This window comes from Molothrus aeneus, chromosome 4 (genome assembly GCF_037042795.1).
Source record: "Molothrus aeneus isolate 106 chromosome 4, BPBGC_Maene_1.0, whole genome shotgun sequence".
NCBI classification, from domain to species: Eukaryota; Metazoa; Chordata; class Aves; order Passeriformes; family Icteridae; genus Molothrus; species Molothrus aeneus.
This window is the reverse complement of record NC_089649.1, coordinates 60,589,089-60,614,787: the sequence shown is the minus strand read 5'-3', so window position 1 is coordinate 60,614,787 and position 25,699 is coordinate 60,589,089. Positions and strand designations below refer to the sequence as shown.

Here is a 25,699-nt window from a genome sequence, read left to right as displayed (position 1 = left end):
CTTGGGGGCATTTTGGTCTTGATTGCCAACTTGTGAATATGTAGTTAATGAATCTTTAATACAAATGTGAAGGAAAATACTTTGGTTTTTCAAATTCAAAATCAAGATATTTACTGTTGTTACTTACTAGAATGTACCAGGAATGGAAAATGAGAGATATGTGTTAGAAGGATCCCTCTGCCTCAGAACTGGTGTCCTGATAAACATGTTATGTAACAGCATCCTTTCTGGAAATGTTGGCACCTCTTCCAAAAGAGCTGGGAAAAATCAGACAGGTTAGATTTGACTGTAGATAAATGGGAGACTTCCTGCAGGTCTTGGTGGTTTCCATTCAGGTTCATAAAATCACCGATAAAGAAATTACAACTGTAATGTAATACTCTCTGCCTTTGCATCAATGAAACAAAGATGTTAGTAATACCAGATTTTATTTTACTTTTGAGTTCTGCTTGTTCCCCAAGTCCTTGAAAGTGGTTTTTATTTTTTTTTGTAACATTCATTACTATTTCTCAATTTTATTTCTTTTTTAAACAGGAGACTGATATTGACAATATCCATCAATTAGTTGTGGGTGCAACAGAGAATATAAAAGAAGGCAATGAAGACATAAGAGAGGTAATATCTTGAAGTTGTGTTTTAGACTCATTTCTTTTAACTTTCAGGTTTTTCCAGGTGTTGCTTTAAAACAGCATGTGCAAGCTCACCCATGGGACTGGTGCAGTGGGTGTTGGGTGTCAGGACAGGGCTTTGGGAAAACTGTTCAAGGTAGCTGAGCTTCTCAATAGTTCACACTTGCTAAGCATGATCTGAATAGCTCACAGGACTGCAGAAATCTACTTGGCCTCAGCAGTTTTTAAACATGAAGGTCACCTGGCTTGCATTTAAGCACCTGTGAAGTTTTTTTAAAACAAAGAAGTGGGGGGCAGAAATTGCAGACTACCACTATAAGACAGTGTTGAAATGGTTGAAACAGAATGCTGAGTGTTAGCAGAAGAGACTCTGAACACCTCTTGCATGCTCTTCCACTTTTACTAAGTAGAAGGAAAGGATGTTTTATTTTGGGAACTGAGATTTCAATAAAAATGGAGTTCCTAAATTAGGCTACTGAGTAAATGCTTCACTTCTTCCTCTCTCCTGAGAGCACACAGAAAAGGTATCTCAAGGATGAGTTGTCCACTGCTCTGCTCTTCTGAAAAGTGCACCAAACTGAAGCTATATTTTATTTCACTTTTCACATTTTTAGGTAGAACTAAGTTTCCTAAACCATCCTGAGAAACAGTCATGAAAGGTGGTAAAATAAACTTTGTTACTCACATTAGTATTTGTATCATATAAAAAAAATTCCTTATGTAAATCTAAAAAATGAGAACAAAAAATAAGTCCCCTGCTGGTCTCAATTTTGGAAGGAGAAGCCAAGAAAAATACTGGCTCTGAGACTGAAATAAGTGACTGAGTTATGTCCAGAGGTGTCAGGGATTTTTTATTTGTTTGTTTGTTGTTTGGTTTTGTTGTTTTTCATTTGTTTCAAGTCAGATCTTTATTAGAAAGATGAAGGCCTGATTCCTTTTAATCAAGGAATTTCACTTTTGAAACTTAGAACTAACTTTGAAGCATGTACTTTGCAATATAGCTCCTGGAGTTTGATTTGTGCAATTTTAAGATTTTAAGTGTGACTTCAGTGTGATAAATCTAAAGAGGTACCAGCCAACCTGATTTGTATTCTCCTGAAATTAAGGTCAAATTTTGTTGTTTCTCTTCTGGGAGGGAAGGGTGATGCCACAAACAGGCATTCTGAGTTGCCACTGTTGAAAGTGTATTTACTGGTAATGGTAACAGGGATAACCTTTCCCTCACAGGCCATCAAAAACAATGCTGGATTTAGAGTATGGATCCTCTTCTTCCTTGTGATGTGTTCATTCTCCTTGCTTTTCCTGGACTGGTATGATAATTAATTAAACATATACTGGCTCCATGCTTTGTTTGTAAATGTTCTGACATTTTTTTAGTGGAGCAGGGTATAAGAGCACACCTATGTATTTTATGCATTTTCTCATACCTCTATGATGGAAATGTTTTCCAGTAAATAAATTGTGCATATATCCATTAGTACATTCATTTTAAATCCCTGTATCAAACATAAAACCACGCTTATCCTCTGGAGAGCATAAAAGTCTTTGAAAGAACTGTGAAGAAAGCTACAAGCTGGAGCAGATCTAACAGAAGAAAAAGCAACAATACTGGTTTTGTCACAGTCACCCACCTGTGCTGTGGAAAGTCCAGCTCCCATCCCAGAGCAAGAGAAAACTGTTAGTGTGCAGAAGCATCTACGCTGTCTCAGGCGTTTATTTCATCACACCACTTCAGTACACAGTGATCACTTTGCACATAAATGACCTTCACTTCTTATCCTTTGAAACGACTTGTCTCAGAAATCAGCTTGATCTAATGGTACTAATAATGATAAGGAGTCAAGGAAGTGCTTTACTTCTAAGTGAAAAGAGAGAATACAACACAAACAAACAGATTGTGCAATGAAACAGATGTTCTGGGATGCTGGAATAAAGCCAAAGGATAGACAATTAAAGTCAAACTCCTCAAAGTACTGAACCTGGGAGCTATTTGTTAACTAAAAGAAGTCTCAAAACCAAGTGTAGATAAGACTCAATAAACTCCCTCCTGATAAATCAGATGGAAAATGTTTTTGACTTCAAGAAGCATAAACAATCTGTTTCTCCTACATCGTACGGCTTACTAATTTTTATTGTTCCGAGGAGAAAAAGAAGTTGTTTCTCATCAGTATTTACTTTTGCATTAAAGTTTTTATTGTCCTAAATTTAAGGGGAGGAGATGTATCATGAATCATTTCTATTTAGAACAGTCTTGGGAAACAGACCTTTCCATCCTGTAAAATCTGAATGTTCTCTATAAGTATGCTGATATGAAATGTGTGTGTTTTCCTATCTCTCTTCTGAAATGTATATGTCTATACATTTTATGCAACAGGTAGCATCATTCTTAATTCTTTACTATGCACAGAGTGAAAATGTCAAAAGTTACATGTGAATCAATTATATTCAATAAAACAGATACCTGTTAGAAAATGCAAACATGGTATGTTTTAAAGATCTTCACATAAGCTTGATATCTTTAATTGCAAAGAAAAATTTGGCACATAGTTTATTGCTTCTTAGGCATTCCACATACCATGATGACTTAATAAAAAGCCTTTCACAGCTGCACTGCGTAATGCACATTTCCTATCAAATTTAGAGCACTGAGTCATAATGGTTATTTTTACTGTATTGGGATGACAGGCTTCTGCTGGAGAAAAACAGACGTAGATCTGACCACATTTGTTCTACTACAAATCTTGAGAAACAGCTTTTACTGATGTTTTCCCCTTAAAAAAAAAGGAACTTTTGACATGTCCACTCTACCTTGTCCCATTCAAGTTACATGAATAAAAAGGCAACTTGCTTGCCCAGATGCTTCACACATTTTTGTATGTTAAATTAATAAGATGTCTTTTTATAATGTATATTTAAGATTTATAATAAAAATGAAAACATTATTTCACACAAAGAATAGGTAAGTTTGTAATTACAATGGAACTTTAACGTGCATCCACAATACTATGTTCTTCTACATCTTTTCCCCTCCCAAGCCATACACAAACAGTTCTGCTCTTCACTCTCTTTCACATGGAGCTTTAACAGCCAGTTGTGGTATCTAACATGCTACTGTTTCACTTGTGATGCTCCATGTTTTAAAAAGTATCAAACTGCAAACCATACATAAACAGAATGCTCTTTCTAACTAATAAAAAGGGAAAATGGGATGTAATACATGAGAAAATTTAGACATATTACTCCTTCAGCTTTATCCAACAAATGACATAGTGGACTACATGTACTGTGAATAGGCTTTCTGCCTCTTTAGTATGATCAAAAGATGTCATTTCTCATTAGAACGTCCTGAACTGTATATTTTTTACACTATCCTCAGCACCCACCACTAAAACTGCCTGTGTTTTTCCATAAGTCTATCTAGTTTGTGTTTCAGTGCACATCCTTACCAAGATGCTAAAGCCACAGTGGAAATGCAGTTAAATCCTGCTGACAGCAATAAGAAAACATTGAGCATGCCTTGTTGCAGAGAACTTCATTATCACTTACAAAAACAGGAAAGGAAGTGTAAGGAAAAATGCGACCTGACAGTTTCTTTCTCCATACAAGTCATTACATTATGCCCCGATGGTAGTGCTGACTATCATTCTTGCTTGAGCCCAAACTACACATTACTTACAGCTTTCAGCTAAACAAGAGATCACTCTAGTTATGGCTGGGGTGTTTCAGTTTGCAAAATGACAAAGAATTCAAAAACTTAATAAATTAAGTATCTGTTCAGACAACAGAACACATGATTTATCTAAGGTCCAAGCCCTGAAAATTCAGTGACAAAATCTATCAGTATCCAATAAACTGCAAGAACATATCTAACATTGGATTTTTTTAACATTGAAAATGGTGTCAAAGCTCTACAGCAATGCTGATATGCACCTGGGGTTATGCCCATGAATGTTCTGCAGCAAGTTTTTGTTTTCACTTTTTTTCTTTTTTTTTTTTTTGCAAAGCAGTATCAGCAAACAGAAGCAGTTACACCATAAACATGAGTAACCTCTAAATTATCCATAATTATATTTAATGAAAAGTTCCTTGAAGTCCCTTAGTTACCTTCAAATGACATAGTTTTTATAATTAGCTTATCATACTAAGCTGATTTCTCAGCAGCTTCAGTCTCCTGTTCAGAGAGTTTCTCTTCCGACAGTACCGTCATCCAGGGGGACACGGAGCGCGTGATGGTTTGTTTGGCCAGGTTGTAGTGGTTTATGACCGTGTAAAATTTCCCTCGAGCGCTGGAGTCTTGTTCAGAGTAGTAGTTTTCCAACCCAGCTGGAATGCACTGATTATTCTGAAAAGAAAATCCATTGCTTAGGTTTCAGATACAGCCCCCCACACAAATGAAGTCGATTAGGGTTTTTTTTCTCCTTTTCCTTTTAGTCTAAGCCAAGAGTCACTCTCTGTGAGTCAAGATGCAACACACATCAATTAACTACAGTATTGTCCTACTGTGCTCAAAATGTTCTTCCCTGCAATCCTTAAATTAATTACTCATGCATTTGCCAGGAAGACCAATCTGGGTTTATATATCATAATAACTAACATACAAGAAATGTGCTTGCTGAAAATCATTTTGAAAAAGTATTCAGTCTCCAGTCCCAGCCACATTTTGCTGTTTATTCCTGCCCACCAAATTCCAACTGTTTGGTTTACAATTACAGCTGTCTGTATTGCACTGTTAGATTAACTTCAGGCAATTTGCCCTGGTGTTTGCATTCTGAGGGACAGAAATTAATACAGATATATTGCTGCCAATGTATGAACAGTTCTACAGCCCAGTAGCTCACACATTATAGGGAAAACTCTGTGGGTGGCCAAGCATATGTGGAAGTGTGTACACACATATAAAATACTTCACTCCTTATTGTCAGAAGATGTAGTCAACAGCAGGCTTTTAAAAAGCTCTCTGGAGCTGTGAGACTACATTATTTCATTTCCCAAGACTGTAGGAGCACTAAATAGAACCTGCTAGATGCTCAGAGCTTTGGAAAGTGAAAGAGATAATTTAGAGAGTAAAATAAAAGTCAAATCCACTTTGCTGTCATCTTAAAAGCCAAAGTGAATGTGGCTGTGCAGTGCGTTTGTCACAGGGATCATCCAGGAACTCTTCCAGTCACTGCAGGAAGAGCCTACAGAGCAGCTCGTTGCACTGGAGAAAAAAGTTATTTAGGCATATACTGTGACCCCCAAGTTCTGGCCCAGAAGGTCTTGGGGTCTCTCTGCAGCAGGTCCTCTTGCCACACTGGCCGGTCCAGGCAGTCGTGCCTGATACTTCAACATGTTAGGGCAGTCACCTGAGCAATTGAATTGACTATTGTAAGCTAGAAGTAGCTGCAGCTTGAGGAAAAAATCATTTAGTAATTTCTACTCTGGCTGTTTTGAAAGAAATAGGGTATTCGGTCTTCTTGCTTCCAGCACCAGAGGACTAAAATTTATAATACTACAGCACAGCAGCTTTGAACTGCTACTGTTCTCCTACTCAGCAAACAACATTTTATATTGGGAATTTCTCAGCAGAAAAACACAGGCAAAAATTCCATGGGTTTCAGGACCAGATTCTACCTTAAAAGTGTCCACATTTACTTCTGAGTTGACTTTTGTCCATGTCAAAAAAAAAAAAGGCATAAATAAGCACAAGTAACAACTCTTTCAAATGGTTTTAAATCATAAAGCAAAAGATGGGTGAAGACCCAGCAGACAGTCTTGGCTTAATACAAATTTTGCCTCCTAAAAAGGAAAAAAATCATCAAAAGGTATGAAAGAAGAAAGGAATACTTGTCAAAATAAGAGGCCCACAGGTAGTCTTAGAACCTGTCTGCCCCTGACAAACTCATCACGTGACACATGGGATGGCTCAGAGATGCTTGGCTGTCACAGGACTGGCAGCCTCCCACAGGCAGCACCTCACTGGCTCGAACAGAAGCCTCAAAGCCTGTCAGACTCACAGGAGTGCCCAGAGTTTCCACTGCCACCCTGGTTCCCTTTATCTGTAACCTTCTGTCAAGGCAGCAGCTGGGACAAGTCTCCCTCCCAGTTTTGTTGAAGTAGCACCAGAAAGCAGATGGGATTTAACCCTGGCTAAACAGCACCTGTGGCAGTTCAGCACTGTAACTCAACAGAGGCTTTCCTGTGCTCAGAGTCAATGTCTGTGCCAGCTGCAAGACTGAGACCTAGATTTATAAAAACATAATCCAGGAATATGGACTGGAGCTATTTGAGATGCATATTCATATACATCAACCATGTCATCTTCTGGAAGTATTATCCATGTTTTATCTGGGATAACTGACACTACTTCTGATGTGATAAAATGACTAAGAAGCACATAGACACAGACATATGTGTAGTGATTATTTCATTAAAGTCATGGGATGTAATCACAATTCTAAATATTTAAAGTGGGGAAAGGAACACAATCCATTGAACTAATGAAATCTGCCAAGGAAATTCAAGCAAATATAATTATTAGAGCTGAAGACAAGCCAAGATTAATGACAGTCTGAAAAAAAGCTACAGAATCTTCTGTTGATTTCAGAAGCAATTTGCTTTGTAGCAGGCAAAAATGACTCAGTGATGTTTTTTGGTTTCTTTTTTCTGGGGTGGAGGGGGGGGGGGTTGTAGTTACAAACATGCAAGACATCTGACAGAAGTGCCTTAAGAAACAGACATCAGTTTCCCTCTTGACTGCATTTTTGCTCCTGGGATTTCATGCTTCTAGAAGAGATGGGAAAACAACCTCTCCTTTCACTCACTCCCCTTGTGTACTGCCTAAGGACAGCCCCTTGGATTAGTTCCCAGTCAAACCAAGCCATGCAGCACTCAGTGACTGAGTGATGGCAAGATGGGAACTGCTGCTGATTCTTACCCTGCCACTTCCAGCTATGTAGAACATTTATTTCCATCCTTTTTATTTGTTGCCATGGTTCCCAGGTGAGAGAAGAAGGAAGGCCATGAGGAGAAACTGGGATGCTCCAGAGTGACTTGCCAGTCTTTTTTCTTTTTTTCCCAACCCTTCTATTTTGGAAATTACTTACAGGTTATGGCCTTTGATGCCAGAGAAAACCCTGGTTGCCAGTCTATATCTGGCTGAATTAAGATGATTCCTTTTGTTCCTTTGACATGAAGACCCCAGTGGACTTCACTTATAAATAGTATCTTCAGTCACGTTAACTTGCTGGGTCAATAATTTCCCAGTTTAACAGATGATGGTGTGGTCCTCAATGCACTGAAGTGACTTTGTTGTACTGCCCACAAGTCTGTGAGAATGCAGGGGCTTTGGCAGCAAACACTAAAGGGTAACAGACACAGTACAGAACATACTGAAACCCTGGGGAAATTCTTCCAGATGTAAGTGCACTCAGGTTTTTGTGGTGAGTCTCACCAGGAGGTTCTGATGAGTGCTCCAGAGAAGCAATGTGCACAGCAGCAGTACTGAGGCTGTCTCAGGAAGCTTAAGCAAGCACAGAAATAAGACTGCTGTACAAAGGAAAATGAGCACCTTTTTAAGCACACCTTCATGCCCTGGAGGCGTAGTACAGCAGAAAGCTTTGGAACTGCTCCATGTATGAGAGCATCAAAGCAGAGAAGAGAGGCTGACTCAGAGCTGTGGTTAGCTCAGCCTTTATGCAGAGATTCCTGCAGCACCAGGCTTCCTGAGGCAGGTACACCTTTGCCCTTAACCAGGAAATCACATCAGCATCTAAAGCCTGGGAACATCCAGGCCAGGTAATGTTGAGTCCACCTGAAACATGAAACCAGTCCACAGAGACATTGGTTACAAGGTGACAGACTTCATGTGTCCTAGGACAGCTGTGCCAAGCTATGCCATCACATATCATGGACTCTCCCAAAAAAAAGACACAAATAAATACAAAGTCATCTTAACAGCAGTAGATTTCAGGCCTTGTGTCATTTGCCAACATCCTTATCCTGTAGATCTCTTTCTTAAAAGAGGTACATGACCAAAGATGCTCTGTCTCCTGACATTATGCCATCAAGCAGCTGGAAACAAAACACCAGCTCCAAGAAAACCATCAGGAAAGTAACCATGATGCAGCCCTGTGCATGTGCTGCACCTTATGAACAGAGTGTGAGCTATGGGACATTCTGCCTAACTTCTGTCCCAAACACAGGACCCAAAAGAGAGAAACACAACCAGACTCTGGTCACTGGGTAGCTGAAATGTAGCTGAGAAAGTGTTCTTTCCTTAAATATTTATGACACTGGCAAGACAAACCACAAGAAGCCAGAAAGCTGCAACTCAAAGGAGAGGACAACTTTGTGTGAAAGGAGGCAGAAGCAGGAGGCTGTTGCTGGACTCACACAGGAACACACAACTGGCTGTTCCTGTCGAGTCAGGATCACATCAAGACAGGCTTGAAAGGAACATAACAGTCCATATTCCAGACTGTGCAATGCCAAAAGAAAGCTTAGGGAAAAAAAAGGTCTATTGTCCCCTGACATGAACACAGAGGGGTTTCAGTGTCTGAGGCAACACCAAAAGCCAACAGCAGAACCAAAAGCTGGATCTCCTGAGTTACAGCCAAGTATTCCAACCACAGTATCTTTTGCCCTTGAACAAAGGGGAAGCAGTAACCAACTGAATGCTTGAACCTAAATTAATCCAGAAGGGCATCACTGATTATAATTTTGAACTAGATTCTTGTAAGATATTTATGTGCTTGAAGTGACAGATAAAATCCTGAACATGATGGTTGAGGAGTGCTGAGGCAGCCATCTCTTCTTGAATCCTTTTGAAGTTCGTACGGGGCACCCTTTTAATTTATTATGTGACTAAATATTATTTTAAAAAAATAAGGGGAATAATGCCATTATCACTGCTACTTTTCTTACCTAATTACAGCCAAGTTCAACTCTGTTAAATTTACAACTGGGAAGTCAATTCTACTTTCCTGACTTTCAGCCCAGGTCATAGCAAAGGAGCCAGCACCATCATCTCACACAAATAAAGTGAGCCTAGCCTCCTTTTGGTTAGAACCAGTATTTTTTAGAATAAATGTGTTTTCCCTTTTTTGGCACCACTTTTGGCAGTAGGGCTCAGAGGTCACTATTCTAGAACAAGAAGTTCTTAGTACAAAAATAACCCTGAAGTAACTCTACTACTCTTAATGAGAACATCACTCTACTTTTTCTTTGACACGTATTCCAGATTTTTTTTTCTCCACATTTTATCATTTTCTCATTTCCTAACACACAGTAATTTGGAGGAACGTGCATCATTAAACCATATGACCCATAAATGAGGGCTTTCTCCAGACAACTGCAGTTTGAGAGACACCAAGTGTTTAGACTTTTGCTATATTTTCAATGTTTAAAGCGTTAGCAAAATAACATTGTGCAATAGTACAACTTCAATTATAAATTACAAAGCAAAAGCATAGCAGGAGGCACACTAACCTGTGTAAAGAAACACCAAACCTATGCAATACAGCATGCCTTAATCAAGGTTATGCCTAAAACAACACAGAATATTCCATACTCTACTGTTTTTCTAGAATGGGTATGCAATTTACCTTGAAAACAAATCCTTCTGGACAGGTATGATCATACTTGTAAACCTTGTAGACTACCAGAAATACAACACACGTTAAGAATGCAAGGGCAAAAAGGACCAGCACAGTTACCTGTAAAGAAAAATAAAACACACTTATGTTAGTAATGCACTGCTTGTTCTATTGCTGCTGGTTACTGCAGGGTGCAGAAGTCAGCTGTGAATGCACTGTACAGTAAAATCAAGCAAAGGATAAAACCAGCTGCTTAATTATTGAGGGAGAACAGGGAAGCAGCACCTAAGTGCTTTTACCCTGCCCTTCTCAGAAGAAAGAGGATCATCTGGGCAGTACACATTGCCTGTGTACTGCAAGGCTTTTTTTAGTGCATTTTGTTCAAGGCACATGAGGCCAAGACACACCAAGGTAGCTTGTGTCTGCTGTTTTTTCAGTATGTGGATGATGTAAGTCTAAGTCTAGTCTATGTCAGCTGTTAAGCATGTTTGTTTTCCCTATGCCTGTCCAGGAATGGAGTCAGGTGACAATAAGTTAGCACAGTGTCATCCAGAGGTGACTTTCAGGAGATGGACAAAGTAATGTCTGCCCTCCCTTGTTAGGCTTGGAGGTCATTGCACCTGCTCTGAACTTAGGGGTAGTTACACCAGTAGTCTGCGTTCTTGGTTGCTCAATACTCCTTAATTTATAGGTTGCAACAGTATTCCTTCATCACACAGAGCCTGTACAGGAGCAGTTGACTGCCAGATCCGTGAGGAAATACCCCCTGTTGAACTGGGCTGGCCTCCAGGAGTTGTGCTCACAGAGAAGCCTTCCACACAGCCTGACATGGCTTTTCTCCATGTCCTTCAGTACCTCTCTGCCCCTGAGCTTGGGCTGCAGAGAAGTCCAAGACACACCTTAAGACAAAGCTGAAATCAGTGTCAGGATCAAGCTAACCTTTCCCAGGTACAAACTCTGAGCAGCTGGAGACCAGCAGCCTTCTGCTGTGTCACAAGACAGAATTACATCACCCACTGATGAGAGAAAGCACAAAATTTTGTCTAGCAGTTGCAGTACAAAGCTCTCTAAATCAGACCCATTTTTGTGGAAGGTGTGAGTGAGCAAATAGCATTCTTTACCTGGGAAAGTATCCCAGATGTGTGTTTTGATTATTCTAAAACTTCTACTGATAGACAAAATAGTAGGTCATGGAGACTACACAGTAAGAGTGATTGAGATTAATTTTCTTTTGGCAAGTTAGAAAGAAGCAGGCATGTGCTACAGCATAAGAAACAGTAATAAATAGAAACAAACAAGATTATATTATTCATTTTTTAAAACAAAGCATAATATGATCTAAATTTGAAGTAAGATGAGTAAACCAGCTATATACACCTCCTGAAAAATGAATTCAGGCATATCAGGGTCAATTAATTGAAACAAGAATAATCTGGTATTTGAAAAAGCCAAAACAAAAAATTGTAGCTTTGCCTCTTGGTAAAAACAACCACCATACACCCCCGTTTTGATAAACCTCTGAACTAACAGTTTGCAACACTGCAAGCTGTGTGTGGCAGTGGTGTTAGGACATTTCAGGACAACAATAAACTTAAGGGACTTCTCATCCTGTGAAAGCAAATCTCATCATGGGCAGACAACAGCAAGTGCTGTATTTCCTGGCTGAATCAAGGTTGAGTATTGTGTGTTGCTGAAGCCAAGGATTTAATAAGGATTTTTGATAGAAAAAAAATAAGCAAAAAAAGGGAAGGCTGGAGCAGAGGCAAGGAGAACTGCCGATCAAAAAGTAATTTAGCAGCAGAAGTGTAGATATTAATGTAACAATTGAAATGAGACATGGAGCAACATGTTTAGTTTCTCAGCAGTCACTGGAGTACAAAAAGGAAAAAAAATCTTAATTAACCTCTGAAAACATCACACTGACAACAATTTTCATATCTAATTAGCCTTTCTCCAAGTTTATTACTTGTTTGCATACACAAAAATTAACATGGATAGCTCACTCTGTCTTGTCAACATTGTATGTTCTCCTTACATCTCCCATGCCTCAGTGTGTCCTGCATGAATCCAAGAGACAAAGTACATTTTCACCTTTCTTTCTGGTCATTCTCTGTGGCCCAGTTTAATAACAGCCAATGCAGCACTCCCAGCAATCCCCATTCCTGGCCCAGCTGTGCCCTGGCTCAGCCCTTCCAATAGGTTTTTTATCAGGGTTTTTTTATCAGGCTCCTGGCTCCACAGAGCCTTCAGCAAAGGCTGCTCCCTTCAGGAACACAGGCCTGTGACATGGGACACAGGCATCAGGCACAACTGCTGTGGCACAGATCAGCTCAACTCATGTTTGTCTCCACCACAGATAGGAGCTAAGAGTTTTAAATGTTTTGAAAAATACTCTTGAAAAATATATTTGAAAAATATTCTATAAAAGTATTTTAACCTTGTTTCCTGGCCCTTCTACTACCAGCCAGTAGTAGAATTGTAATATTATTTCCATACTGTAACCATTCAGTCATACAGATTAGGTCTCAGAAACATAGTGAGGTAACATAGTAACAAGCTGTTTTGTAATTGAGACTAAATGTTAAGATAGTAAGAAAAAACTCTATTTCCACAGTCATTGCAGGATCATTCTTCAAAGCTTCAAAACTGCTCTGAGAAGTCACTGCTTTTTAAAAGAAGATAAAAGCCCAGTGTTGTGTTGATTGCTGGAGGCTGGCAAGTTGCAGAGCCATGGTCTCAGGTGATTTGCTGAGATCTGTTTTCAGTGGCAGTGTGGAGCCTGCAAAAATTCTTCTCACTGCTTGTACAAATTCTTCCATTGCCACACAGTCAGCCATGGGAAGAGTTCTCAGGGGTCCTGCTTCAAAAATATCACAGAATTTTCTCTCTCACTTACTGTATTTCCTAATGTTACTAATTTTGGTATTAACATGTAAATTTTTACTCTCATTATCTCCAGTGATTTGCAATCACACTCCATTTGCAAATCCCTAATCAAGTAAGCTCTTGTCTCCATCCTATTAGGAGAGAAGCTCCCTTCTCTTACCACCCTTCAGGATACAAGGAACTTCTATTTAAAGACAGTTGCAGATGAAAATGGCACAGATGGAATCCAGCAATGGATTTCTTTCCAAGGTGATTGCCATCACCTTTTAAACCCAATCCACTTCTCCCTTTTAAATTGAAAATCCTTTTCTTTCTTCTAATAGCCATTTTTCTTCATTCTCATAATAACCCATCCTAGTGGCCCACATGGACCACTTCTGAACCTGAGGCACTCAGCTTCTCTCCCTGCACTAACACAGTGCAATCCTACCTCTGTGCCTCACCTTCTGAGGCCTCTCTTTCCAGATGCTTTTCAGAGATAAAAGCATAAAAAAGAGAAGGCAACAAGCAGCTCTTCAGACCACAAGCAATCCCAAAGCTGTCATAGTATTGCTTTCTTCCACAGCAAGTTTGCACCCTCACTATAAACTAAAGTTATTTTCTTCTTCTTACCCACACTACTCACAACTTGCCCTCCTCCTCAAGCAGGAGCAGCTGCCATGCATGCAAAAGCACCACTTCCCTTATTCTGGAAGGAAATCTTGAATCTCCTTTTTTGTGGTAGCCAGCTGGCAATGCAGGACCCCACACAGTACATTCACAAGCAGAACTCTTGTGAATTACTCTGATCATTCACTGCATGTATATCCTGCAGAACTAACTCCAAGGTGACTGTCACACCTCCAGAGTGATGGGCTTTTAAAATACTTTTCTTGAAGTAACTATAAGATAGGACAAACAACCATTTCTTTTAACTAGGAATTCAAAGTGTGATTTTGCTTTCATCTGAGTGTGACATTTGAAGTTAGTTTTAAGGGGATCTGGCAGCAAAACGAAGCAAACAGAGAAGATGACAAGATATTATGTATGTGGCAGATTTTTGAATAGATTGTGAGTGAAGAGCAGAAGAAGGACAACGTCTAGCCAGAAGCCATTAGAGTAATCAAAATGAGAGATGACTAATGAATGAACTAAGCATACCCAGAGCAAAAAACCTGTCTTCAGACTCTGTAAGCAGTTAGCTGAACAAATGAAACTCACCATATCTGACAACTACACTATCATGTAAACAGCTTGTGATATGGCCTTTACCATAAGATCTAGCAGATCTTCCCCATCAGTCCATGCTACTTTGCCTCAAGACTACAAGACTATAGACTACAGACTACAAACCATATTTTCTCTGCCTGGCTACTGCAGTCTCTTTCTTCCTCACTCCACTAATGTTTATTTGGACTCCCTTTTCAGCCAAGCTGGAACACTACAGCAAAACTGTACCAACAATGTACCAACAATGCCTGCTTCTCTTCACGCCCTTCCCTGGTTGTATTTCAAGTCATGCACAAGTCTACCCATTTTACTCCTCTCAGCTCCATCCTTTTGCTGTTTATTTTATGCCACTGTCCCATTAAAGCCTGGGTACAACTCATTTCTCCCCTGCCTTCACTGCTACTTGTCTAATCCTTCCTCCTGCCTGAGATTCTTTCATTAAGCCACTCATACTGTGCTGTTCTGCACCACGCCTTCCTTCATGCTTTTTCTTCTCTCAGCACACAAACTCATGTAGAAGCATTCCTATTATTAGAAGAACTAACAAGATATGCAATGATTTTCACTGCTCAATCACTGGCTCTTGGTCACATCTCCTCTCTGCTCCACATCTATGCATTATCTATTTCAACTCCAGCCTCCTGGGAACACAACTTTCATTTCTGATAGGTTTGTGAAGTGCAAGGCACAGACTTGCTGCCAGCCCTGAACAAGAAGAGTGAAAACATACACAGCACCTTTCATGGGAAATGATTTAGAGCCAATTAATGCTTTGCTCACCAGTAAAATGCAGAGACCTTTGGGGTAAAATACAGCAACTCTGTACAACTACTTAGGACAGGAAATTAAGATTATTTCTATCCAATTTAAACTACAAGAGAATTTTAGGCAGACAGCCTGTAATTACAATAGATTGTGTCTGGACAAAAATTCGTAAAACATTGCATTGACTTTCTTGCTAATGGCCATGACCTCCATTTCACCTCTCTTCACTAAAATCCTGCATCTCCAGCTACACAATGCCCTCTACCAGCACATTAGAGAACACAAAAATCAGCTTTCCACTTATCACTGCTTCTGCAAAATTATGTCCTTGTTTGCTATTACCTCAGCCTGTCCCTTTTAACTGAAAAACATGTCTGAAACAACACACTCAAGGATTAAGAAATGTTAAGAAATGGGAAATGGCAATGTGAAAGAAAAAAGGAACGTTTACATCTATACATGCACCATTTGACTCATATTCATTTACAGAGCAATGAAAATTAAATAGAACACCCTGGTGCAGTGCCCTGTACTTGCTGTGGGAATGTACGGGATGACCTGTGATTCCAGATGACAACCAGGTGCCTTGTTTCAGAAGAGTATTTCTAACATTGCATGTCATGTTTAGCTCTATGTTTGGTATCCATCCATTGAACTCAACTGCTTCCTCACATCATTCCCATCAAAACTTTGTGCTCAAAGAGGATGATGGTTCGGGGGCACATTGTACAGAAAAAACAGCAGAAATCAAAACACTGTCCCTCTCAAACAGAAATGACAAAGAGGAGAAAACTGTCTTGGATGTTTACCTGGAGATGACTGGGAGTTAGCAGCAAAAGATGTAAAAAAGGCAGGCAGATTCTTGAGAACAGGAAGAAAAAAGAAGCTACAGAACCAGAGCTTATTAACAGCAACAGTGCAAGACAACAGGACCAGTCTGCAAGGGAATTGATTAATGAAACCTGAGGGACACACTGTTACACAAAAACAGGTTAACAAGGCACTGGCCTCGAGATCCTAGAACTGCAGCTTAACTCTGCTGTTCATGGCAATGTTCCTGTCATCTTCTATCACACAGCACCACATCTTGTATTTCTTAACAGGGATCTGAGGAAGCAGTTCAAGAAACCCTGTGGCACCAAGATAAGAATCTTACTACCTTCTCATACAAACCCAGAAGATACTATTGAGGCCAGGAAAAAGGCTGCATAATGTTATTACAGCACAGGAAAGGTTATTTAAGTGATGCATCTGGAGACATCCAAAACATCATCTGTGTCACCTGTGTGAGACTGGTTCTGTTCCAGTAAATGGATTTCTAATGGAAACAGTGGCACAGGACAACTGACTTATAGCAGGGGAGCTGTGTTAAGCATCCACTCTACTTAAATCTTCCAGCTCTGACTATAAAATTCCTTTCAACCAAAAATTTAGCAGGAGGATTGTCAATGTCATATCAAAGAATATCAAACATTAAAAAAAGGAAAAGTGACAGTTGACATGCAGTGCCTTTACTTGCATCAATTATTTTAAAGTAATTGTTACATTGAAAGAACTACCTCCTTTATTTTTCTTATTTGAAGTAGTCATGAAAAAATGTAAAGCCTGCCAAACACTTATACTTGTGAGAAACTTCAATCCTGTGAGCAGTTCCACTGGAGAAACAGAACTACTAATGACAGTAAGTACCTGTCACTCTTCCAGCACTAAGTGACAGACACAGAATCTACTTAAGGAAGTGATACCTGTACAGGAATCAGTTGGCATCTCCTGCTCTTAAAAGACTTTTAAAGTGGAAGCAAAGAGCTACTCAACACACAAAGTAATTACATAGCAGCAAAGAGAGAACTGTTTTCCTTGCTTCTGATTATTTTTGCAGCAATAGTAATCACTGGCATTGCTAAGAAGAGGTAAAAAATTGTTGAGGCAGAAACATGTTTGAAGGATGCCCCTTTTAAGACAGAAAAAAGCCCTGAACAGTTCAATATATGGCGCTTACATTTTTGCAGTCTTGAAGCGACCAGGTAAAACTGCAAGAACTTATCTTGAAGTTTCAATTCCTCTTCCATAACTTCATGCAGACATTTCATCAGCTGACTGCTACTTGATAGTACACACTTTGCATGGTCTTAGCACAGAGATAAGCTTGAGGCTTTGGCTCTGCAGTTAGATGTATGTAGAGATGTCAAAGATAAAGTCAGAAGAACTGAACTGCCTTTGAACAGAAACCAAAGGCTGAAGGCATATCACAGCTTGGGTTGATTTAAGGGCTTGAAATTTATTATGAAAAATCAGTGTTTGTTTTAAAAATACCTCTAAATGTTCTTTATTGATGTTTTCTCAAAGACAGAAAAAAAAAGTCATGCTTTGCTACAACAGATTTTTTAAAATTGTTGTGTTTGTACACAACTGCCAGCTGTAGCCCAATCAGTGGGTGCCAGAGTAGACATCCCACTACAAAATCCAACTGGAGGTTGTAAAAACACTGTTCTGTCAATGGGGGAGGCAAAGGTTTGGCTTTGGGTAACTCAGACCACCAATTTTCTTCTGCCCTGACTTCCTCCTATGTCCTGGTTCACAAGGATCCTCTGTTACTCTGTAGAGTGGACAATTTACAAGAGAAAAAAATCCGCCTTGTTCAAAGTCACTTTCCAGATGTTTTCCAGAACCAACTCCCTACATCAGCCTACACTGTTCAAAGAACAAAAGCAAGACATCTGTTTCTCAATGGGAAATAATGTTAAGTGAAAAAAGTCACATCTTCCTTGGTGTGGTTACTGCCATAAAAATAAATTAAGACAACAGGGTTCTCAGAGTCAGGAAATCTTCACATTCTTTTGAGAGATTCCGATCTGAATTCAGAATGTGGCTTCATAGAGGAAAATGATACTTGCAGTTTTCTTTGAAAACATTCTCAGCTCTGTTATAACTGTGGTAATGTGAATTGAATGCAGAAAAATACATTTTATAATTGATTATTCACCAGGTGCTAAAACACCAAATGATCTACATGACATATGCAATGCTGGAGTTACTTCATTTGTTATAATGTGTAACTTCTCAAGAAGAACAGCTTTAGATGATCTGCACTGCTGAATCCCAAAAATGCAATCTGCTTTGTCATTATTTAAGGAGTACATCCTAGAATACACATGTGAATTATTTGTAAATATGACTGACTCACTTGCTTTATTTTTAGCACAACACTTGGGCTGTGTCTTGTGGCAAGCTTGTGCATTGGTGATGCACCATACTGAAGTCATTAAAATGGCATCTGAAAGTTTTTTCATGAACACAAGCCAAAGTCAATATCTCACCAGTTAAATAATGCATTTCATAATTACAACAAATATTTAATTTTCAAACAAATATCTTTTTGCTCTCTCAGAATCAACAGCAGAAGTTAACATGATGGTTCACAATTAATAAGGACCCAGGAGAAAACCTCACACAATCAGTACTTTTCATCTACATATTTATGAAATGTTATCAACTATTCATGTAATATTTATTACTGGGAGTGGTGAATACGACAATCATCCCCACTGGAGAGATAGTTAGTTTTCTTTAAAATGTTGCAACCAGCATAATTCAATTCTAAAATTGTTATATAGAGATTAAGGGACATTTTTAGGACCCAAATGTTCTGCATGAACATTGTTTTCAATTAACTGAACCAAAATTTTCCTAACTGATCAATTCCCACACTCTTCTCTGGAAACCTAGACTTACAGCCACAATGTGAATCACCCTGCAATTCCCAAGAGATAGCAAATCCTACAGAAACCTCTCTGATGCAGCAGTTACCTAGCAGCAAAACCTAGCAACCCTGTAGTATGAGATTAATCCCAGAGCGATCATCATAAAGTAACATCTAAAGGACATTTTATTTAAGTATGCCATCCAAAGGTATATAAAAATGCAATGCAAAAATCCTCAGGCTTTTAGCTGTTCAGCTACACAAATTAGAAGAGACTACCCAACAGCACAACAAGCTATTTATTTGTTTTCAGCAAGGCCTCATTTGCTCAGCTCTCCCAACAAAGACAGAGAAACCCCCCCCAGTTTTACAAAAGGATGCACAAGCCTTTTAAATGTGACTAAGATATTCAAAACCTTGCCTTAGCTAGAATTTAATGTTCCAGCAATTAAATCCCTTAGGCCCTGCTACTAAACCATAAGTGCAAAGTTCTTCAGGTATAGGCTCTGCTCAGCTGCTTGGAACCAAAGTCCTGTCAGGGCATTCAAACTAAAAACTGCCTCTCCTTTCTCTTCTGCAACACAGTAAGCATTTTCCAATCACCTCAGTGTGACCAGGACACGCACAAAGACAGCCAGACATAATCTCTCCTTGTTCTGAGCTGCCCATTTGCATTTACCCTACTCTCCTCACCTGAGAGGAAGGGGATTGCTCTCAAGGACTGGTACCATGGTGCCAGGAGGACAAAGAGAGAATGTGAGTCAGAATGTAGCATTTTCCCTGAGGAATGGGATGTCTTTGCCCCAAAGCAAGGAACAGGAAAAGCTGGAACTAGGATTCTTACTTCCTTGGTAAAACCCTACCACACCCCATCACATCTCTTCTTGGCTGTCTGGGGTTCCCCACACAGCTAACTGGAACCCACATGCTTCACTCTATGGCTGGAGACCACCAGGTGAATGGCACTTAAAACATTTGTCGCAGCAACACTCTGCAAAGTTCCTTTCCAAATATAGTCTAATCCCTCCTTGAGCCTTCACTTTGTTTGTTTAGCATGCTCTGATTCCACTGAGAGCTGCATATACACTTCTGAAGGTCAGCTTGGGCCTGGGCAGCTTTTAGAGCACAACAGTACCAAAATGTGTGTGTGTGCTCTCCTATCATGCAGACAAAGTTTAGAACTGTGCAGTAGAAAGAGAATCCACACCTTTACTGAAACTCTGTATTTTCCCCTCATACTAAATATTAGGCTTTCCAAAGGTATTTGCACTTGTGCACTGCAGAGTGTGGATGCCTACTGCTTAAAAACACTTTGGTATCCTTGGGTAAGATGCCAAATTAGAAGCACTGGAAACCTGCAGACTTATTGTTAAAAGGACAGGGGAGCACAAGCTGAAGTGCCAACTTTCCTGCTTTGCTTTAATTACCCAGAACAAGAAAAACTATCCTCTAGTGGGAAGGGGAAAGGATATTCAAGCCTTGCGTCAGATAAGCCCTCAGGTTCCCTGTGGGACTGATGAAGGGAGTAGTAAGGGTGTAGACACAATCTGAGTCAGATTCTTTCTGAACTGCCATGTGACAGTAACAGGCATCACCAAACCATAAGATTATATGGGACCAGGAAAACTGATAGGAAAGAGCTCTGATCTATATCCCTGGGTTGCCAAGTCATATATTTAACTATAAAAAATACATAATGGACTATGACAGTGCTTTTAAGAGAATGGTTTGGCCACAGTAATAAATAAGAAGCCAAAAAGAAAAGAAATGTTCTGGTGGCTCTTGTCCTTCAACACAAACAGGAGCTTTGCCCATGCCATGAGTACTCCCCTGTGCAGCCCACACACACCCTGGCCAGGCAATTCTGGAGCCCACACACTGACAGAAATGCCTTTGGAATTCATCTGCCAGTGAGGGATTACAAGCAATAAAGCTGCAAGATTTGATTTTGTTTCTAATTGTTCAATTTTGAACTATTATAACATTGAATTAATTTTTCTCATGTCCAGCTATATCCACAACAGGCACTCTGTTATAGCCAGTTCTGACTACAACCAGCAATTGATTTTAAGCACTTGTGCAAACACAACTGAGACATTAACAACTTTATATGGCACTGCTTACCTTAAATCTTTCTGAAACCCCTTCAGTGATGCTGATTGTGAATTCAGCTATCTTAGGAGTACGGAACTTTCCCTTCTTGCGGTCAGGTTCATATTCTGTTTTTGTTTTGACCACAACCTTTAAGAAGAAGAATCAATCACAAAACTGTCCACTAAAGCTGGCCACAAAAACCTTAATTATTCTTTAACTCTTCTTTTATCTGCTTACAAGCACATCTAGCACCATATCTTTCCCCTCCCCACTTTGTGTAATTCTTCTTTGAAAGTGCTAAATTATTAATTATTTTTTCCAGTATATCAATCATCAACTAACTTACCTCTCAAAGTGGTTCTGATGGACCTACAGCAAGACTTGTTATGCAACAGTTTGACAAAGGTTCAATTTTTTCATCTGTGGTGATACTGTGTTCTTATATTAGGCAAGGATAGGTCAAATCCAAATCATGGACCTTCCCACTATGGATGGTTTGGAAATGGCTACTTGCATTTGGTTCAGGAAATCCCATTAATGGGATTTCAAATTGGACGCCAACAGAAGATTATTGAAGAGTACCCATAAAAATCTTGCAGATGATGATGCCATGTTCTTTGATGGGAGGATTTTAAGTTTAAACCAAAATGAAATAACCCATGTAGTCTAGTTGCTATTCACCATATGATAGACTATGGCCCTTGGCACTCTTATTTTTAACATCTAATTTCTGAATTATCAGCTGCAAGCAGCAAGATGCACACGAACCCTTGTGTTAATGAGATTTCTTCAAACACCCAAGGCTCTTCAGTTTATTCCTTGCTATGAACTACTGCCCCAAGCTACACAATTTAGCACCTTACCCCTATTCCCAAAATACTCACTACGTCAGTCGTATCTCTAGTGTTCTCCTCGGCATTCTAATCATAAAAATTTTCACATACCTAACCTATTTGCCTCATTTTTGTCTTCTGCATTTTTCAGGAACTTTTTCCAAGTATTATTCTCAAGCTAGGGTACAGTTTATGGTAGTGATGGTGCTATTACAATTTGCTCAGTTACCTCTCTTTTTCCAAGGAATAAGTATCTACTCTTTTAGATTTCTGAAAATCAAATTCTATCTTTATCCCAGCCCACGGTACTAATAGCAAATACATTAATCACAGAAAGGCCTGGGTTGGAAGGGATTGTGAAGATTATCTTGTTCCAGCCCCATGGCCCAAGGTAGAGACCCCTCCCACTAGACCAGGCTGCTCAGAGCTCCATCCAGCCTGGCCTTGAACACCTGCAGGGATGGGGCATCCTCAGCTTCTGTGGGCCCTGTGCCAGGGCCTCAGCACCCTCACACCAAACCTTCTCTCTGTTTAAAGCCATCTCCCCTTGTCCTGTCACTACAGCCCCTTGTAAACAGGCTCTCCCCATCTTTCTGAAATTAAGATGGTGACACTTCAGGCAGCCAGACACTGAAATGACAAACCTTGGGCTCCCTTCTTCTCACTGCCCTGAGTGGTACCTGGAATGTGTAACTGTACCTAGACTCAGCACTAAAAGTTTATTAGACACTTTCACAGCATTACACATACTTGTTCAGGACATAAGTTTAAAACCTACTTACCTATTTTCAGTTATAATTAGTAAGATACTAGTTATTACCTATTTTATTTTATAGCTGCCCAACAGCATCATGGAAGCTAACCACCTGATGATTTCTGGAATGCTTTTTAACATCTTAGTTCCCTTCCTCCCCCCTTTATGTTACATAATCTCAGGCAACTCAAATCACATTCAGCTGACACTGAATGTACAGTTCTAACTGCTTGGTTATGTAATGTCTTCTTTTGTTTAACATATCTAAATATGAATTTAAATCACTTCATCCCTTTAATTTAGAAACTGTCAAAATCATCAAATCCTTAGCACTGTAGTCTCTACTGTTCAAGAAGTTATGCTTCACTGCCATGCTGGAGCCTTGCAAGTGGATAATAACCATAGGCATATGAAGAATGTACTTCTATTCATTATACATGAGGGTCTGCATACTTCAGAATTTGATCTGTGTGTCAATCTTTTCTTAATACAGTTTCTTTTTTTCATGTCAGTTGCTCTGCTCCTGCCTTTGAATCTCTAACAACCAGTAAAGAGACACTGACATGACTAACCAGTTACAGAAGGACACCAGCAGGACCAATAAATTTAATTTTCCCCCTCTATGTTTGCCAAAGGAAAAGAAAGCTAATATACAATTGGACAGTGGCAAGTAGAAGAGCCAATCAAATATTCCTTTATTTAAGTTTCCAGCTTAGCTGGACATTTGCTTTCATTCAAGGCAAATGCCAAACAGGTGGGAGGTGTTCTGCCCATTTTAGTAGGAGCAAAGGGGCTGGCACAGAGCCCCCTGGGCTCACAACAGAGGCTCTGCTCAGGTTAAAGCTATTACCATGCAGATCCCTCATTCAGACTTCTGCTTAGCAGTGCAGGAACAGAACAAATCCCTTTGGTCACTGGTCCCTGGTAATCGGTTCTATCCAGTCACCAGTTGGCAGATGTATCAGACACGGTCAGACTTAGCTTGTCCTAAAGCCTCAGGGTGTGATTTTGTTCTCAGTTACAAGATTTACACCCATGTAACTGAGGGCATAAAATGGACCCTCAGGCTCCTGAACAGCTGTTATGGCTTATTGCATTTATGCCTGCCAACTGGTCACCACACACAACACAGAGTGGTGTTGATAGCAATTAAAATGGAGGTCACACATTTATTTGTATTGCCTACAAGCAACACTCCACCGAGAAAAAATTTACAAGCTAAAACTCTTTACCCTAAGTTCAGATTATGTGAATTTTTTGAGGTTTGAGGCATGTATAGCTATCAGCTTATCTACAAGTAGAATTCAGCTTGTGGAAGACACAAGGCCAAAAATGAAAAACTGTATGAAGACCACAAAGCTTTTTATTAGCAGATGCATGTGGGAAATTACAAGTAAGAATCCTATTAAAACAGGATACTGAAAACCGTGAAAAAATCCTACTCCTATGTGCCTCACATGTAGTGGCACTTACTGAATTCTTTATTGTGAGGACAATAAACATATTTACAGGCCATCACATCACTTTTCTAAATCTTTAAAATTAAATCCTTAATAATCAAGGGATTTAATGAGGAATACAGGAAGCACACTTCCCCTCCAGCCTGTAAGCAGCTCACTGGACTGGCCCCTTCCAGCTACAGAGGATATCTGAATCACCTATTCGGAGGTTTCTGAACAAAATAAATTGCCAAGGAGAAAACTCAGTGGCCTGTTCTCATCTCATTATTTCAGCCTGTCTGGGGTTAGCATTAGTTTCTTACTGAAGCACAGAAGGAAAATGGAAGTGCTCTCTGTTGCTAGTATGCCCAAGCCCATCTTACAGAGAAATAAGGCAGGGCTCTATTCCCTCATCAGGGGGGCACTTTCTAGACAGAGAAAATTCATATTATCCACAGAGAATACACAGGACCTTCCAGATGGAAGAAAGACATAGAATAGGAAAGACTATCACAATACAGTCTAGAGAAGCTTCCATTTGTATAGTATATGTTTCATATAGCAGCACTAAAATCTCGACATGCTTATTGCTAACATTTCACACTGATTTTTAATGAAAATCACCATTAGTGGTTTTTCATGAGCTTAGCTGTTGGGGTTTTTCCCTAGAGGTAACTAGCATGCCTTGAAACACCCCATATTTCTTGTCGTTCCTAAGCTGCTCTCTACCCATAACCTCTTCTTTTGTTGTTTGCCAGAGATTTGGGTGTGATTCTCCAGGGTGGAAACTAAAGCCTACTGTACCTTATCGGGAGGTGGGAACTGGAGCTGATTGACATCCAGGGGTGTGATCAGGGGGATGGTGTCAAATCCATCCTCCAAAAGGGGCTGCTTTGTGCTCTTCTCGCTGAAATTATTCCCCAGTTTCACCATTCTTCCAGGATAGAGGGATTTTTCTGCTGGCACACACAGGCACACACGCAAAGAAATACAAAATATCAGAAACCAGACCTTTTCCCAGCCCTCGGGGGGACCCGAAATACCTTCTAGAAAAAAAAAAATTAAAATAAATTAAAAAAAAAATCCGTGTTGGTCGCTATGACTCGGTTAGCTACTGGCGTTCTGGGAAGTACGAACGACGACCAGAGCATCTACTATCAAAATTAACAAAACCCCAGCGCTCCACGCACACAAAGCGGCACCCAAATCCCCGACGCGTCAGCGCGGTGCGAGCGATGCCGCCGGCGCGGCCCGGTGCGGCACCGCCCGCAGCCCGCGGAGGGCTCGGAGCCCCATGCCCATCCCCGGCGCTGCCCTCGCCCATCCCCGGCACTCACCGCCGCGGCTGCCGGCCCTGGCTCGGGGCGCAGCGATGGCGGAGCGGGGGGCGAGGCGCGGCTCTCGCTCCGGGGGTGGCTCGGGGCGGCCGCAGCGCCGGGGCCGTGACGCAGCCGCCGCCTGGCTGAGGCAGCTCCGGAGCAGCAGCAGCAGCAGCACAAAGGGGCCCGCGGGGACGAGCGGGCGGCGGCTCCCCCAGCCGGCGATGGCGCAGCGGCAGCAGGTGGAGGGGGCGGCGCGTCCCGCCCGGCCCCCCGCGCCCCTCCCCGGGCGGGGCCGCGCCGGGGCCTGCGCCAGCGGGGTGGGAACCGGGAGCCGCCGCCCTGCCCCGCTCGGTGCTGCTGGGGCCCGGCACGGAGAGCCCCGGCCGGGGCAGCGGCGGTGGTTGGGGCGGGGAAGCCGCGCTACATGAGGAGGAGGAGGAGGCGGCGGCGGCGAGGGGCCCCGGCCCCGGCTGCTGAGGGAGGCGAGCTCCGC

The 25,699-nt window shown here is 40.8% G+C and overlaps 2 protein-coding genes across 4 annotated transcripts in view; one reads left to right on the top strand and one right to left on the bottom strand.

Annotated features, from left to right (window-relative positions):
- STX18 (syntaxin 18) overlaps positions 1-3,576 on the top strand; it is a 60,413-nt gene extending 56,837 nt beyond the window's left edge. For both annotated transcript variants that reach the window (XM_066548614.1, XM_066548615.1), the window contains 2 exons: positions 535-615; positions 1,857-3,576. In XM_066548614.1, coding sequence (XP_066404711.1) covers positions 535-615; positions 1,857-1,952 — 177 coding nt within the window. In that variant the 3' untranslated portion in view covers positions 1,953-3,576. The remainder of the gene's footprint in view (positions 1-534; positions 616-1,856) is intronic.
- Positions 412-25,395, bottom strand: NSG1 (neuronal vesicle trafficking associated 1). Of its 2 annotated transcripts, none has more exons than XM_066548618.1 (5): positions 25,222-25,395; positions 24,689-24,843; positions 20,889-21,005; positions 10,214-10,324; positions 412-4,971 (listed from the first exon to the last, which is right to left on the bottom strand). In XM_066548618.1, exons 2-5 carry the CDS (start codon positions 24,815-24,817, stop codon positions 4,771-4,773), a joined length of 558 nt encoding a protein of 185 aa, XP_066404715.1. In that variant the 5' UTR covers positions 24,818-24,843; positions 25,222-25,395; the 3' UTR covers positions 412-4,770. The 2 variants fall into 2 exon arrangements, with proteins under 2 accessions (XP_066404715.1, XP_066404714.1); XM_066548617.1 differs by having other exon boundaries at positions 24,689-24,840; positions 25,222-25,394.
- Positions 25,396-25,699: the final 304 nt, after the last annotated feature.

What these genes read in the sequence shown, in the direction of transcription:
- NSG1 (XM_066548618.1), bottom strand. Translation starts at nt 24,817, where the DNA reads ATGGTGAAACTGGGGAATAATTTCAGCGAGAAGAGCACAAAGCAGCCC. An exon ending in AGTTCCCACCTCCCGATAAG is followed by an intron (nt 21,006 to 24,688) that starts GTACAGTAGGCT and finishes TTCTTCTTAAAG; the next exon opens with GTTGTGGTCAAAACAAAAAC. An exon ending in GGGTTTCAGAAAGATTTAAG is followed by an intron (nt 10,325 to 20,888) that starts GTAAGCAGTGCC and finishes TTTTCTTTACAG; the next exon opens with GTAACTGTGCTGGTCCTTTT.